The following is a 16,402-nucleotide window of genomic DNA, read 5'->3' on the forward strand; positions in this document are numbered from 1 at the left end:
TCTGGGAAATAAACTGGAGCTGGTCCTGTATGGAGTCCCCTTAATTAGCCCAGGCTGGCGTGCTACTTTTAATCCTCCACCTCAGTCTGCCAAGTTCTAGGATTGCAGCCATGAGCCACCATGGTCAGCCTTTAGTGAAGGAACAATGGGAACTGAGCCTAAGGCCTGGAGGTAGATGCACTCTCTAACAAGGACCTACACTGCCACCCACCCACTTTTTAAGAACTTTGACACACTCTTACTGAATTTCCCAATCTAGCCTTGAACTCCCTCCATGAGCACAGGCTGGCCTTACGTCAGCTGGCTTTTTTTCCCCCTAACAACAAATACGTATACTGTGGAATGCAGTATGATATTTTGTGGGTTTTGAAACAGGGTTTCATTCTGTAACCCAGGCTGGTTTCAAACTCGCAGAAATCCTCCTGCCTCAGTCTGAGTGCTGAACCAGTTGACAAGCAGGAACCACCACCACACGTGGCTTAGTCGTTTGGCCTGGGTGTGCATTACTGAGAGACCATGGACCACTGTTAGACTTGTCATCCCGGCAACTTGTCGGAGGGCATGAGAATGTTGACCCCTGTTTTAGCAATTTTGAAATATACAATAATTAAAACTTTTCCTTTCTGCCTTGTGGGCTTAGATGGACCACAGCTGTAAGCAAGGCTCCACAGGCTTACACCATGCACCAGCTGGTGCCGCCCATCCCCCACCCCACCCCACCCCTGTGCTAGCAGGAGACACAGCTGTGAGCAACTGGCTCACCTGTATCACCAGGAAAATGATGTAGGTTGTATCAGGACCAGGGATTCACAGAGATAACCAGCTTCCCCAGCTGTGACCTTAACGCTTCGCCAAGCCCTCCCCTCCATCGGTTGCCAAGTAGCAGACATCCTAGAGCAGTGACCTTTCTAATGCTGTGACCCTTTGTTTTGTTTTTCTAGACAGCTTCTCTGTGTAACAGTCCTGGCTAGTCCTGGAACTCTCTTTGTAGATCAGGCTGGCCTCAAACTCAGTGAGATCCATCTGCCTCTACCTCCCAAGTGCTGGGATTAAAGGTGTGCACCACCACTGCCCTGTCTGCTGTGACCCTTTCTTGCAGTCCCTCGTGTTGTGGTGACCTTCAACATAAAATTATTTCGTTACTACTTCATAACTGTAATTTTGCTACTGTTATGAATTGCAGTGTAAACATCTCGTGTCTAGATATCTGATATGCAACCCCAAAGGAGTCGAAACCCACAAGTTGAGAACCACTGTCCTAGAACCATGACCCCCCCCCCCCAACCTTGAGATATAGCACCCTGACCACAGCCTCTTATGTCTGGAGACCTCCGCTCTGGCAGATCTAGCAGAGTCTGCTAGTGTCTTGGTCCATACAGGTTCCAACTTCCCAGAAGGCTCCTTGCTCCCAGTGGAAGGCCAGAACTCCAAGTGATTAGCGTCTGATTCCTTAGGGCTGCAGAGTCCACAGGCAGCAGCTGCAAAACATTGATACTGACTGAAAGGGTCTCCTCCTCCCATGCACCTCCCACAGCTACCAGAGGGAAAAGCAGGCTCACCTGGGTGGGATTGAGGCTGTAAACCCTTAACAAGCGGGTGGAACGGGGCGGGGCATTCCTTACTCTACTAAAGAGGAAGGCCAGGGGGCACGGGCACCCTAGGCAATTGCTCTGGTAGGTAAGAGCTGCACCTAAGGGTGGCCGTCTTGGAAATCCTTGCCATGTCTTTCCAGAGTACCGTGAACCTGTCCCTGGACAGCCCCACCCATGCCATTTGTGTGCTGGGCACGGAAATCACCTTGGACATCAGTGGGTAAGTCTTGAGGACCTCTGACGGAGGTCCCTAGAAAGGATGGTCTGGGTAGAGTCCTTGTGCCTAGGAATCTAAGGTTAGTTTAGCTCTCTCTGCTGAACTGGCTGGCCTCTGGGAATCTGGCTTGGTCTTGTGGGGGTGGGATGGCCCTTTCAGTCCCACCACAGGCTCTTGACTTCCTGCTTTCTTCTGCCCCTTGCTCCTAAGAGCCCCTTTAGCTTTGACGTGGCCATGAGGAGTAGGTGAGGGGATGTTTTATTTGTGGTTCTCTTGTATGCTCGTCCTGCCATGCAAGGGAGCTGTATATAAAACAAAAATTTGATCACTTGTGAGGCATTGGTGGGAAGGCAAGGTTGGGCTGGAAATCAGAGGGAGAATGGAAGTCTGGGGTGGTAGGTGTGGTAAGAGAATAGCTGAAGACACTCGGGCCCCCCAAACTTCACTGACTAGCAGGCCACTTCCTCAATCCTATGAGATGGATGAGGATTGGCAGGATGTCCTTAAGCCTGACTGACTCCTAAGCTAATGCGTCCCTGCATCTCTAATGTGTGTCTCTGGCAAACCAGGTGTGCACCCAAGAATTGCGAGTCCTTCACCATCCGTGGCTCCCCCAGGGTCCTGATCCATATCTCCAGCTCAGTCATTACTGGGAAGGCGGATGCAGTGGTCTGGCAACCAATGACCCAGCCCACAGAGGCCCTGGTGAGAATGGTGTCACCCAGCCCCGATGTGGATGAGGACAAGGTGAGCCAGGGAGGGGAGATGGGTAACCCTTACCTACTCAGGTGATCCCAGTATGGAAGCCTGCAAGCCTAGCTGAAGCCCATTGGCGATAGGCCAGCTGCAGCTGTCTGTGGGCAGGGAACAAAACACAGTATGGGATGGTGAGTGGGTGGAACCTGCCTATCTGTGTCTAGGGCAGGCAGTTTCCTGAGGCAGGAGGCCCACTTGGATAAGTAAACACTGTGCCTTGAGTTAGGTCAGAACCAAGGATGTAAACTGGACCTAATGGTGCCTGCTTATTAAGCCCTGTTAATGGGGAGGAGGATAAAAAGTACAAGCTCTGCAGCAGAATAAGCTTAAGGCCAGCATAAGCAACTTCTGTGAGACACTAAAAGTTTTAAGTGTTCGAGGCCCTTGGGCCAGCTCACCGTGGACCACTGGAAGTTTTAGATGCTTGAGCACAAAGCCACAGTCAAATGCTTGGACTCCAGTCTGTGGCTCTGGCGCTGGGCTCCTGCTCTCAGCCCTTACAGATTCTTCACACTGTCTCCACAGGTGTTGATCTCATTCTACAGTCCTGACAAAGAGGTTCCCACGGCCACAGCTGTGCTGTACCTCACAGGCATTGGTGAGTCTTGCTGCCTCTAGGAGCTGAAGTCCGTCCAGCCTTCTGGAGAGCAGGGCAGGCAGTGCCAAGCTAGGGAGAGGCTCCTCGTATATAAAATGCCTCCTATTGGACCTGAGGCATCCACACACATGCCCTCCGAGTTTAGTCACTCTTCCTTCATTTCCTGAGGATGGAATCTGCATGAGTTATCTGGCCCCTTCCTCACTATCACTGACCGTCTGGTCCAAAGCTCCTGTGTCCTCTCATTGTAGATCTCTTCCCTTGGCAACTTACTGGTCTAAGAAGGCATTATACTTCATGTGAGTGCACATGAGGCTGGGGGGAGTGGGGGACCAGATGCCCCTGGACTAGAACTATAGGTAGTTGTGAGAAGTTTGATGCACACTGGGACCAAACTCGGATCCTCCGAGGAAGCAGTAAGAGTTCCTCATAGCTGAGCCATCTCTCCAGCCCCATCTTGTAGCTGCTTTGTAAGAACCAGGTGGCCACTGCCTTCTCTGCCTTGACCTGGTGGTGGTAGACACACCTGTCATCCTGTCACCTGAAACTTATCAAGAGAGCTCTCTGATCCTTTCCAGGGGCCCTTTGCAGAGCCTTCACCCCCCCCCCAGATGTCCACCAAAGTGTTTCTAAACTCCCAACACCGTTTCTACCCACGTGACCCCAAAGATTCATGAGCATCGCACAGCTTATGTGTCTAACTTAATGGGTCCTAAACAAGACTGACTTCTCTACCCTGCCCCGAGGCTATCTCCTTTAATTCCATATGTGTTTAGCTCATGTGCCTCACAGTGTATGATGTCCTTGGAGGTCAGACAGGTATTGGTCATCTGAAACTCTCGCGTGGGCGGTAGTTGTGAGCTTCATGTGGATGCTGGGAATTCGAGTCCTCCACACAAGCAGCAAGTGCTCTTAACTGCATCCGTCTCCCGAAGCTAATAGCTTCCGCATCACAGCAGACACCGCTCCATCCTTCTGGGTGTTCAGGCTCATCACCTTGGTGTTGCCCTTCATCTTCTTGGACTCCATGTCAATCTAAATCTTGGACTCTTCAAGCCAGACTGAGGATTCTGCGGTTCTGTCCCAGTTGCCATCCTCAATGTTTACCCAGGTCTCCAACGGGGCACCTGGCTTCTTGCCATTCTGTGGGTCTGGTTGTGGTTTTATCCCATAACCAGAGTATATCTTTAGGAAGATGTCGGATGACAGCACCTGGGTTCTCCCAGGCTTTCTTCAGCTTCTGTGGGACCCAAATCAAACCCAAAGTCAAAGTCATGACTGTCTATAAGTCCTCCATGAAGTCATCCAGATAACTCTGACGCTTGAGTCTTTTTTTCTTTTTTTCTTGCCCTTTCTATTTTTCGAACTAGTGGCTTCTTTGACCCTTTTACTTGCCACTTGGTAATTATTTCCTATTCTGGTACCTTTTACTCCAGATATCGGGGATCTTTTGCCTCTTTCAGGGCTTTAGATGTCAGTTTATATAGGCTCCCCTTGACTACTGAGACAAACACCTGGCTCCACTCCCTAGTCCCTGCGTCCCCGGGCCCATGCTTCGGTCAATGAACACAACACACTATGATCAGCTACAGCCAACCTCTATGGACATTAAACTATAAGCTCCCAAATGACAAGTGTTACACACTGCTCTACTCCAAGCAGCCAGCCTCACTGTGGGCAATAGGACACCACGCTGATAGTTTGGGTGCTGAGGGTGCAGCAGCAAGCCAGGGCCGGGCTCATGGCCCTGACCTTCCAGGTGGGAATGGCACTTCACACAAGATCTAGGAGTGACACTAAGGTAAAGTTGAAGGGATCTGAGCTGTGTAGGAAGGGGTAGGGGTGGACACTGGAATGCCACAAGAGGGTAGTCCCCTAGGAAGCCTTTTGGGCAGAAGTCTGGCACGCTTAAGTTCTCAAGAAGTTCAGTATTGATCCTTGTGTATCTTCAAGTTTGAAGATTGTTCTAGAAGGGTAGGGGGGAGGTAGGTTCCTTGTTGCAATTGCTTGATGGAAGCTGGAAGTATGGGGTCACATCACAACTGGTGTCTGACCTCTGCAGTGTGATTGGGGGAGGGGGAGGGGGCTCCCTCCCTAACTTATTCATGAGAACCAGTCTGCCTTTGGGGACACTGCCTCACTAGGAGTGTCCAACCTGTGGCCCAATATAGCTATGGATATGTCCCAATATAAAATCACTCAAGACAATTGGGACTTCTTTATATGTGACTTAACTCTGACTCACGGTGTGGGTCTCCAGCGTGAATTTTGAAGATGCTGAATTTCTTGACATTAAGATACCCCATTAGGCTTTCAGCAGCCTAAGACTGGGCTTGTCCTGTGAGGACCACTGGAGTTTCTGGGCCCCATTAGCAAGCAGTCCTGAGATCTTCCCTTTCCCCTTCAGAGATCTCCCTGGAGGCAGACATCTACCGAGATGGACAGCTGGACATGCCAAGTGACAAGCAGGCTAAGGTAAGGCATGCCTGGTCGAGGGAGCAAGGCTGGGCCCAAGGGAGCCCTGACCCCTGGGCCCATTTTTATCGGACTTCCAGGGCGTCTTTATCACTGCTATACAAGTCGGGGTCCATGAAATGGATTTCCGACTCCTGAAAAAAGCCAGGTGTGATGGGATGTGCCTTTTCAACATCCATGAAGCAGAAGCAGAAAGATCAGGCATTGAAGGCAATTCTCAGATACACAGGGAATTACAAGCTAGCCTGGGCTAGAGTAGATGCTGTCTCAAACAAAACAGAGCCAGATTGTGGTGGCGCCTGCCTGCCAACCCAGTACTGGGATGACAAAGACATGTCAAGACCTTGTCTCAAAGCAAAACCAAAATAGCAAGGTGTCCCGAGGCACTGGCCTGGTTATATAGCCAGCTACAGCAGAGTCGGCTCTGCCACCCTGGACCTCTGGTGGGACACAGCTCTTGCAGCATGCCTCTCTGGACCTGCATTCCTGAAACCAGGCAGCATCTGTAACCTGTATTTATTCATCCAGAAGCTTTCTGTTCCCCCAGGTCATCTTAAACTGTCCCCTGGGTCCCCAGGGACTGTGAGTACAAAGCTCTGCATACAAGAAGCAGAGGGTTTGTTTGTGTCTTTCCTGCCTCAATGTCCCTGTCATCTGCAGAAAAGATGGGTGTGGGGCCCGAACGGCTGGGGAGCCATTCTGCTGGTGAACTGTAATCCTGCTGAAACAGAGGATCTTGATGACCAGTCCAGTGATCAGGAAGCCCCCAAAGGTACACCTTTTCCATGTTCCCACCTCTATCAAGCTCTGGCCATTCCTCGGCCCACATTGCAGGTCACAGCTGATTCCTCAGGGGTGACCAAGTCTTTTATCATAAGTTGGGAGTGTATCACTCCATAGGAAAGCATTTACTTAACATGCACAGAGGTCCTGGTGACATTACTGGCATACCAAAGGGTTTTATGCCTTGAAGTTGTATAATGAGAGGCCATATGGTTTCATACAAAGGTGTGTAGTTTTTAAAAGAATTATTCATAGCTGGGCAGTGGTAGGTAGACACCTTTTAATCCCAGCACTTGGGAGGCAGAGGCAGACTGATCTGTGAGTTCAAGGCCAGCCTGGTCTACACAGTGAGTTTCAGGACATCCAGGACTGTTACACAGAGAAACCCTGTCTCAAAAAAATCTTCATAGCCAGGTTGTGGTAGCACACTCATTTAATCCCAGCACTTGGGAAGCAGAAGCCGGCAGATCTGAGTTCATGGCCAGCCTGGTCTAGTGAGTTCCAGGTCAACCAGGGCTACACTGAGAAACCCTATCTCAAAAAACTTGTGTCTACATGAGTTTGTGTGTACCATGTGTGTGCTGGAGCCCTTGAAGTCAGAGGGCAGCAGATCTCCTAGAATTTGCGATTGGTTGTAAGCCACCTGAAAACTGATGCTGGGAGTCAAACCCAGATCCCTTGGAAGAGCAGGTGCTCTTAACCACTGAGCCAACCCTCCAGCCCTCCTCCGTGTGTTCAGAGACTAAGATCACATGTAGCCCAGGCTGGCCTTGAACTTCTGATTATCTTGTGTCTAATTCCTGAGGATTACAAACGTGCTTCACCACAGCACTTATATATAGTGCTAGGGATTGAACCTCCCAATCCCCACCCCCCAGACTTTGTGCAAGCTAAGCAAGCACTCCACCAGCTGAGCTACACCCTCAGTCCTCATGAAGGCAGTCTTTATATCGGACAGCAACCCATTAACTTCCTGGTTGTGAACGAGCCTCGTTCTGCCCTCTAAGGGTAGAGATGAGATGTTGCCCTCCCAAGGTGGTGAGAACACTCGATCCTGTAAAAGGGGTGTGACAACCTCTCCAGTGCCCAGGAGGTGCCTTCAGGCTGGGGACACTGAGCATCCCAGGAAACAGGATTTCAGATAAGCCTTACAGCCAGACATGATAGCTCACACCTGTCACCCCAGCACCTGGGCGGCTGAGACAGAGGAATTACGGAGTTCAGTCAGCCTGGACTACTAAACAAGACTCAATGTAACTTCCACCCCGATCCCTGCTGCTCACTTTGCCATCCCGGAGACTGGCCTGAACCTGTCTGTGTCCATCCTTTTTCCCAGACATACAGAACCTGTCTCAGATGACTCTGACGGTGGAGGGCCCCACCTCTGTCTTTAAGAACTACATGCTGATCCTCCATACCTCTAAGGAAGAGGCGAGCAAGGCACGAGTCTACTTGTCCCAGAGTAAGTCCAACCCTGCTCCACCTCAGCCTGCTGGTCAAGTGGTGGCCCTACACCACCTCTAACATGGCGCCCAGGGTCATAGGTCACAGGCTGTGTGGCAGATCTATGTTACAGGGGCTGTCTGGCTGCCACCTTTACTAGAGTTAATTCATGCATATTACCATGAGTTAGCCATCCCAGCTAATGGCAGGATCATCATCTCCATCATCTCCATCCAGGAGATGATGGTGTATGGTTGCAGGATTCTCTTAGCTGGGAAAGGAGGGAATACATTTGAGCCCATAAGATGCCTTACAGATATGTTAGTTACTTATCTTCCAAGTAACAACTCCTAGGAAGATCCATCTTCAAAAAACCTTAAATTTGTGTATGGGCGTCTTGTCTGCTTATGTCCATGTACTCACTATGTACCTGGTGACTGCAGAGGCCCACAAAGGGGGTATGAGGTTCTCAAACCAGAGTCAGAATGGTTGTGAGCCTGCAACATGTGTGCTGGGAATCTCCTGACCAGCCACTCTAGCTGAATCGGTAAGCTCCTGGTTCAGTGAAGGAGACCTTGTCTCAAAACTGTCATTGAGGACACCTGTGCCAACCTCTGGCCTACACATGCAAACACCCACAGTATGTACAGTGCGATGGTGCATTAAGTCACTCTTAACAGTGCTGGCAACCCCTGAACCCTCTCATGTCCTGAGGGATCACAAGTCTGCTGTGCTGGCCCACCTGGGACAGAGAAAGCAGCTGCAAGCTCTAGCATCTGGTCACCCCTTTCTCTCTCCTAGAAGGCACCACCACTTGTACCTATGAACTGGTAATCGGACCTGGCAAGCCTGTTCATGTCCTGGCTCCCTTTGAGAACCGAGGGAAAGAGACCTTCTACATTGAAGCCATAGAGTTCCCGTCTGCCAGTTTCGCAGGCCTGATTTCCTTCTCCATATCCCTAGTGGAAAAGTCTCATGACAAGGTATGCTGCCTGGTCAGTGAGGATCCCTGGGCTCGGTGGAGGGAGAGCCATAGTAGTGGCTGGACACCCAGAGTATGGCTCTCAGTACAGCTCGGGTGTTGCAGAAAGCTGGAAGGCAGTGGACTCCAGGGATGGGTTGAGATTGATCAGCTGCAGACCTTGGGTGTGTTAAGAGGGAAGGGGGCAGATGGAGCCAGGTCTCCATGGAGACCTGTCCTGCATTGCAGTCAATCCCGGAGATGCCGCTATACAAAGACACAGTGATGTTCCGGGTTGCGCCTTACATCTTCACTCCCAGCACCCAGATGCCTCTCGAGGTTTACCTGTGCAGGTAAGAGTGTCTGAGGCCACCTGGGGAGGAGGGAGTGTCACTAGCATGCTGGCCAGAGACTCTGGAAGTGCATAGGATGTCAACATAAACATTGGCGTGGGACTGGCCTAGAATCTGAGCGAGGACACTTCCCCAATTGTGACTCGACGATGCAGTCAACTCTTGAGGTCCGGTTGTTAAATTGGATGTCTTGACACCAACCTTCAAATGTCACTTTGTACCCAAGGAAAGGGTGTACACTGTGGATCCACAATTTGGTCCTCTCTATGAAAGAGCTATAATCCAAAGTTTTTCCAGGTGTGGTGTGGTGCACACCTTGAACCCCACCCAGCACTCGGGTTACAAGAGGCCGGCCAGTCTGAGTTTGGGGCTAGCCTGGTCTGCAAAGCAAGTCTCAGGCCACAGTCTAGTAATGAGACCCTGTCTCAAAAAACCAACCCAGGTGTCCAGATGTCCCCATATCCCCATGCCCCACAGATGACCTCCCTGGTCATCTTGAGCTACCTAGTTTCTGATAATCTCTTGGGGAGCAAACAGTCACCCAATAGTTCGGAGGAGCCCATCCAAGGGCATAATAAAGAGCGTGTGTGTGCAGAGGTCAAAAGGAGTGAACCGTAAATGGAGCTGGATCACCAGTTGCCAGCATGGTCTAGGTAAAAAGTCTTAAGTCCATGACCTCTGCCAAGGTAGGGGGACAATGGCTCCATTCACACTGTGGGCAGAATGTGGCCCTCTCCCTTGCCTGTCCCCTGGGATAAGGGAGTGTGGCCTATTCAAGGACCTTGAGGAAATCAGTGGGGCTTCTCTCTCATGGCAGGGAGATGCAGCTGCAGGGTTTTGTGGACACAGTGACGAGGCTGAGTGAGAAGATCAGTGTTCAGGTGGCTTCTGTCTACGAGGACCCCAGCCGTCAGGGCAGATGGCTCCAGGTAACTGACATTCCACCTGGGCTGCTCTAGCTGTGGAGGAGGGGCAGGGCGGCTTGGCGCACATGCCACAGGATGACCTTAACACAGCAAGCCAGCGCATCACTGAGGCTTGTCAAGGACAAATCTAGAGTCCAGCCCCTCTCTCCTGGATTGCAAGCACATTTCAAGACTAATTTGAGACCTCGGTTGCAGGCATCGGAGCTGGGCTACAAGTCTGGGCTTGTGCCTGGCCTAACAGCAGGACTAGAGATGGCTCGGCTTTATTTCTGGAGAGCCCTCCTGCTCCAAACACATCTGAGCACTTACTTACCAAAGGCTGTTGTGCAACCAGGGACTAGAGATGAATAAGGCCAGGTACCCTCCAGCGGGGCCCTGAGCTCTAAGTGCTGAGAAGGACGAAAGGGGACAGACACAACAGCCTGAAGCAGGTCACTTAGGTAGCTGAGAAAACCTTCAGATGGGTCATAAGCCAGGCGCTGCTGGGGCTGTGATGGGGGCTACCAGCTCTTCAGGTGACAGTGCCATTGACCTGGAGGTTGCAATGTGAGGTGTGCTTGGAAGGAGGAGGAGTGATCAGGAACAGGTAAACAGTTGCTTCATGGAATAAGAGACCCAGCAAAGCAAGACGTCAACTCAAAGCAGGGTAGGGGGTGGGAGCGGTGATGTTCTAAATGTACAAGGCAGAATTTGAGAGGTAAAGGGTTAGGTATGTAACTCGGAGTGCTTGCCTAGTGTCAGTAGAATCCCAAATTCAATTCCCAGCCTTGTGTAAACTGGGATGTGAGCTGGTGCATACCTGTAATCCCAGCACTTGGAGACAAGGCAAGGCAGATCAGGATTCAAAACCAGCCCTCAGCTACATAGTAACTTTAAAGGTTACATGAGATGTCTCAAAAGACACCCTGCCCCCATCTACACACACACCAAAAAAGTCCCTTGGCTGGGAACTCTGACTGGATCTGGCTAGAAGGTGTCATAGAGCAGGTCAGATCACAGTGACTGTCTGCAGGTACCAGAAAGAATTGCTTTTTAAGTAGAACTTGACAAGACCAATGTGGTGGGGGTGGGGGTCTGTCTTAAACTGGAAGGAGGCATGTGCTGGGCAAAGCCTCTGGGACGGTTTTGGGGGCTGAGCTGGCGCTGGCCAGGTTTCTCTTCTGGCTGCTCCCAGGAAGCAGTGTAGCAGATGAGGAAGCAGCCATGAAGAGTTGATCATCTTTGTCTCCCCCAGGATGAGATGGCTTTCTGCTATACTCAGGCTCCCCACAAGACAGTGTCCTTGATTCTCGACACACCCCGGGTTTCCAAGCTGGAGGATTTCCCCATGAAATACTCACTGGTGAGGCTCTGGGTTCTGAGAGTGAACCTTTCAAGCCTGACTTTGAGCCAGGATGATGGGATGCTGGGGGCGGGGCTTCCAGGTGGCCTCTGTGAGGAAGGGGAGATATGCATGGACCTGACAGTCAGGATTGCGACTGGACCTACATCCAGTCCTTCCTGTGTAACCTGTGTAACACTCCTTTCCCCACTGGGTCTCCTCCTAGAGTCCTGGTGTTGGCTACCTGACCTACAAAACTGAGGACCACGGAGTGGCTAGCCTGGATTCCATCGGGAACATGATAGTATCCCCACCGGTCAAGGCTCAAGGCAAAGATTACCCTCTAGGCAGGGTCCTCATTGGTGGCAGCTTTTACCCCAGGTGAGCTGGGACACCAGCTGGCAGGTGACCAGCTGTCTTAAAGGGAAGGCCACCATCAAACTGGTCACAATCCCCCTCAGCAGAAATGCTCTGCTTTTTTTTTTTTTACACTGAAGGGTATTCGAGCCTTTGGTTGTTGTAAGGTTGGAGTTAGTAAAAGCAAGCTTGGGGCGGGAGTATGCTGGCCCAGCAAACAGGAGGTCCTGGTTTTTATCCTTGATTCATGCCTCTATGGATTTGAGGCCAGCCTGAGCTTGTGGGACCCCTGTCACAAAAACTACCAAAAACAAACAAAAAAAAAAAAACAAAAAAAAAAAACACTTGATTTCCTGGGTTTAAATCCAACTAGGCCGTTGGCTATTGGCCCCGAAGACATGACTTTTACAAAACAATGGGGTTGGGTTGGTGGTATTAACTCTAAAACCAGACCATGTAGTCCAGGGCTCAGTCAATTTGATCACATGATTTGGGCTTGAGCCAGATCACAGTAAGGGCTACTGAAAACACACACCCCTTTCTAAGTTTACTGTGGACATACACCACAGTAAACATAGTGCTCAGGACAACCTGTTGGAGTCGGTTCCCTATGTGGGTCCTAGGGATTCAATCCAGGTCCCCAGGCTTGGCAATAAGTACTTTTATGTTCAGAGCCAGTTCGTTGGCCCAGAAAATTTTTAAAGCCTCCCTACTGGTTGGCAAAAGCAGTCTGTAGCCTGGAGGGGGGCTGATTTAGGGAATGGTGGGCAGCTGCCTGGAGCCCCAGCATCTCAAAGGCTGCTTTCTTCCAATCTCCCAGCTCCGAAGGCAGAGACATGAGCAAGGCCTTGCGAGACTTCGTGTGTGCCCAGCAGGTGCAGGCCCCTGTGGAGCTCTTCTCAGACTGGCTGATGACCGGCCACGTGGATGAGTTCATGTGCTTTGTCCCTGTAAAGGACAAAAACAATGACGGGAAGGTTTGTGTTGGGGGCTGGAGAAGGTGCATCTGCTGGAGACCCTAGGGACCCCCACAGCAGTGACTCTCATCTCCCTTCCCAGGGTTTCCGCCTCCTGATGGCCAGCCCCAGTGCCTGCTATGAGCTGTTTGAACAGAAGCAGAAGGAAGGCTTTGGGGATGTGACCCTGTTTGAAGATGTCAGAGCAGAACAGCTCCTTTCTAATGGTAAAGGTGACTTTTCTTCACCTAGGGTTTCTCTCTCTCTCTCTCTCTCTCTCTCTCTCTCTTTCAAGACCGGGTTTCTCTGTGTAGCCCTGGCTGTCCTGGAACTTCAATTCTGTAGCTCAGGCTGCCCTCAAACTCGGATCCCTCTGTCTCTGCCTCCTGAGTCCTGGGATTAAAAGTGTGAGCCACCACCACCTGGCCACCTAGTACCTTCTAGAGTAGTTCTTGACCTGCTGTGGGTCAAGACCCCAGAAGGGGTTGAGCGACCCTTTCACTGGAATCACATGTGGGATATTTACATCATCCTGGTAGCAACAAAATCTTCTGGCTGAGGGGTCACCACATGAGGGGCTGTGTTAAAGGGTCGAAGCATTAGGAAGGTTGAGAACCACTGGTCTAGAGGTCTCATTTGTCATTGGTAGCGAAGGCACAGAAAATCCTGAGGTGGTGGAATGGTCACTGTTGGGACATCCTCACCAGAAGAGGGCAGACCTGGGGCCACTTGGTGACCTGACACTCCCGGGTCTCCCTTAAGGAGATGCAAGATGACTGGCAAGGGTGTGACCCAGGCCACCTTCTGAGCTAAATATGAAGGGAACACAAAGGGACTGACTTTTCCAGTAAGGAGGTGGGGACATCAGGAAATCCTGGAACTAGCTCTTGTAGACCAGGCTGGTCTCAAACTCAGATGCACCTGTCTCTGCCTCCCTAGTGCTGGGATTAAAGGCGTGCGCCACCACTGCCTGGCTCAGGACACTCTCTCAACCTGGGTTAAGAGACTCGGGTACCACCCATCTCCTGAGCAACATTCTGTGGTAGGGTCCAGGGACACTTTTTCACTGGGTGAGAGGTCATGGGATACAATCCCAGAAGGCAAAGGCTGTCACCTCTGGGCTGGAACCTGAACAGAATTGAGCCTGAGGGCCACACTAGAAGGCGCCTGGCTACACACCTGGGTGGGGGAGGAGGTGTGGTGCAACACAGCCGTACAGAGGGTTGAGGTGTCCATCTAAGTTAGTGGGGGCTGACGTCACCACACTGATGCACTCTGACCTTGCTTTCCCTTGAGCCACAGTGGCTGGTGGCAGTAAATCCTGCCTGGGCCTTCTGGTGGTATATATCTTAGCTGGCACCAGATGTAGGATTCAGGAGCCACACCTGGGTCTAGAGACTGACAATATAGTCACTGGTCTGAAGATGCACCAGCGGCTGGGTCATGCTGGGCACTGATCTGTCCCCTGCCTGGCCTCTTCTTTTCGCAGGGAGGGAGGCCAGAACCATCTCCCAAATCCTGGCTGATCAGAACTTGCGAAAGCAGAACGACTACGTGGAGGTAAAGGCCTGGGGTGCTGGCACCGCAGGTCTTGTAGGGAGGCCCTGATCCTATTGGGGTGGAGGCAGCTGCCTAGCCCCAGATCCAGACTTCAGGGGTGCAGTGGGGTGCTCTGTTCATTGAGTCTTTACTACTTTTAGACCATGAACCCCTATGCCATGGTGTACTGGTGCCCTGGCCTCTGCAGAACCAGGGAGGACCACCTGCCCTGGCAAATGGGATACCAGATGGGGTCTAGGGCAGGTGTTTCGACCTTACTGGAAGCTGAAATTGGATACCATGGGTCAAGTTGGTGTCAGCAGGGAGGGTGTGTTGAGTAGGCAGAATGGCTGCTTAGATGTGAAAGAACGACCTGAAGACTTCTGTGTGTCCCGTCTCTTCCCCCCAAACCTCCCCCCAAGCCACACACACCCTGTTCACTTGAAAGACCCAGGGAGCTTTGTGACATTAGTGGCTATCCAGCAGACTAGCTGAGGGATCCTGGCCTCCTGCATCCCAGCCTTCTCTTGGGACTGCTGTAACTACATGTTAAGGAAAAGCTCACAGGGCCCTCCAGGGCTCCTGGCTCACGGGATTTAAACCTGATAGGAGCTGCTCCAAGGTCTTCTCTGGATTTGTGTAGAAAACGAGCAGGGCTTCTGGATGTCCACATCCCGCTGTCTCTCCCCGCCTTCCCTGTTGTGCAGAAATGCATTAGCCTGAACCGTACCCTCCTCAAGAAGGAGCTGGGCCTGATGGAGAAGGACATCATTGCCATCCCACAGCTCTTCTGCCTGGAGCTGCTGACCAACGTCCCCTCCAACCAACAGACCACAAAACTCTTCGCAAGACCGTACTTCCCTGACATGGTGAGGGCTACTGGGCATGCCTGGTTCAGACAGTCTGCTTGGCCCACACTGCTGGTGCCTTTGCTGGCCACGGTGCTAGATTGGCATCAGATGGTTGTGGCCTGAAATGGAAGCCTGCCTGATGTAGTCCCCAGGTTCATGTGGCTAGCACCAAAGCTGCTACGAATGGGTTAAGAAAGATAGGTATCAATGAACAAAGCTGAGCATGGTGGGGAAAGTTTGCCGGTGGACTACTGGATGGAGCGACCCCCCCCCCTTAAAGCTGGCTGGGCCAGGGTATGCAGACAAGGCCAGAGCAACAAATCCAGAGACAGATATATGGTAAGCCAGCAAGGTTAGCTGCTGGTCAGTTTTTGTTTTTGTTTTTTTTTTTAAGAAAAACATTGGAAACTAAGCAAATAGATTTCACTGAGATTGATTAGTTAATGCCTACATGGACACAGGCTTAAGTTTGGCCAACTCTAAGGAGTGTAGTTTTCCCCTGTATCTGATTCTGTGTCGTCCCCAGCACACACCCAAGGAAGGGCAGGGATGGCTTTTATTTCAGGGCCCTGATCCTGCCTGACCCTAGCTCTGTCTAACAGCTGCAGATGATCGTGTTGGACAAGAATCTAGGGATTCCCAAGCCCTTTGGGCCCCAAATCAAGGGCACCTGCTGCCTGGAAGAGAAAGTCTGCAACTTACTGGAGCCCCTGGGTCTCAAGTGCACCTTCATCGATGACTTTGACTGCTACCTGACCAATATGGGAGACAGCTGTGCCTGTGTTATCATCCACCGGGTGCCATTTGCATTCAAGTGGTGGAAGATGGTTCCTTAGACCCTGGAGCTGCCAGCTCTGCACCCTCCCCCCCCCCCCCCCCGGGAGTGAATGGCCTCATCATAAAGCAGGAGTGGCGCGTGTGATTCCCGGTGCAATGGACTGAAGTTGAAGGGAACAGGGAGGCTGGAAAGTTAGGGTCCCTCAATCTACCCGTCTGCTGCCCCCCAGCTGGAGGAGGGGGGGAGAAAATGGTGTGGGGAACTATCTTTAGACAACCACAGAGCAAAAAATAAACACTACTACAGAGCAAATAAAACATGGGTGTTCTGAATGCATCTTAGGGAAGCTGCCTTATTTTGGAGTAGGGGCAGCTTGACGCTTTTGCCACTTTGGCAGGATGTGGCCCCTAGTTGCTGTCCCTTCTGAGTTTATAAAAGGGCAATACAGCTGGACTCCCCCAAATGCTTTGAACAGATTCAGCTAGGCCACACTGAC

The 16,402-nt window shown here is 51.4% G+C and overlaps 1 protein-coding gene across 1 annotated transcript; it reads left to right on the forward strand.

Annotated features, from left to right (window-relative positions):
• The first annotated feature begins 1,720 nt into the window (after positions 1 to 1,720).
• Padi6 (peptidyl arginine deiminase 6) lies at positions 1,721 to 15,964 on the forward strand. Its single transcript, XM_027399883.2, has 16 exons — positions 1,721 to 1,812; positions 2,379 to 2,556; positions 3,091 to 3,163; positions 5,571 to 5,638; positions 6,299 to 6,410; positions 7,758 to 7,883; positions 8,666 to 8,847; positions 9,075 to 9,178; positions 9,996 to 10,107; positions 11,339 to 11,446; positions 11,652 to 11,806; positions 12,603 to 12,759; positions 12,842 to 12,965; positions 14,228 to 14,298; positions 14,985 to 15,146; positions 15,731 to 15,964. Exons 1-16 carry the CDS (start codon positions 1,721 to 1,723, stop codon positions 15,962 to 15,964), a joined length of 2,058 nt encoding a protein of 685 aa, XP_027255684.1.
• The last annotated feature ends 438 nt before the right edge of the window (positions 15,965 to 16,402 follow it).

Source organism: Cricetulus griseus, chromosome 2, assembly GCF_003668045.3.
Source record: "Cricetulus griseus strain 17A/GY chromosome 2, alternate assembly CriGri-PICRH-1.0, whole genome shotgun sequence".
NCBI classification, from domain to species: domain Eukaryota; kingdom Metazoa; phylum Chordata; class Mammalia; order Rodentia; family Cricetidae; genus Cricetulus; species Cricetulus griseus.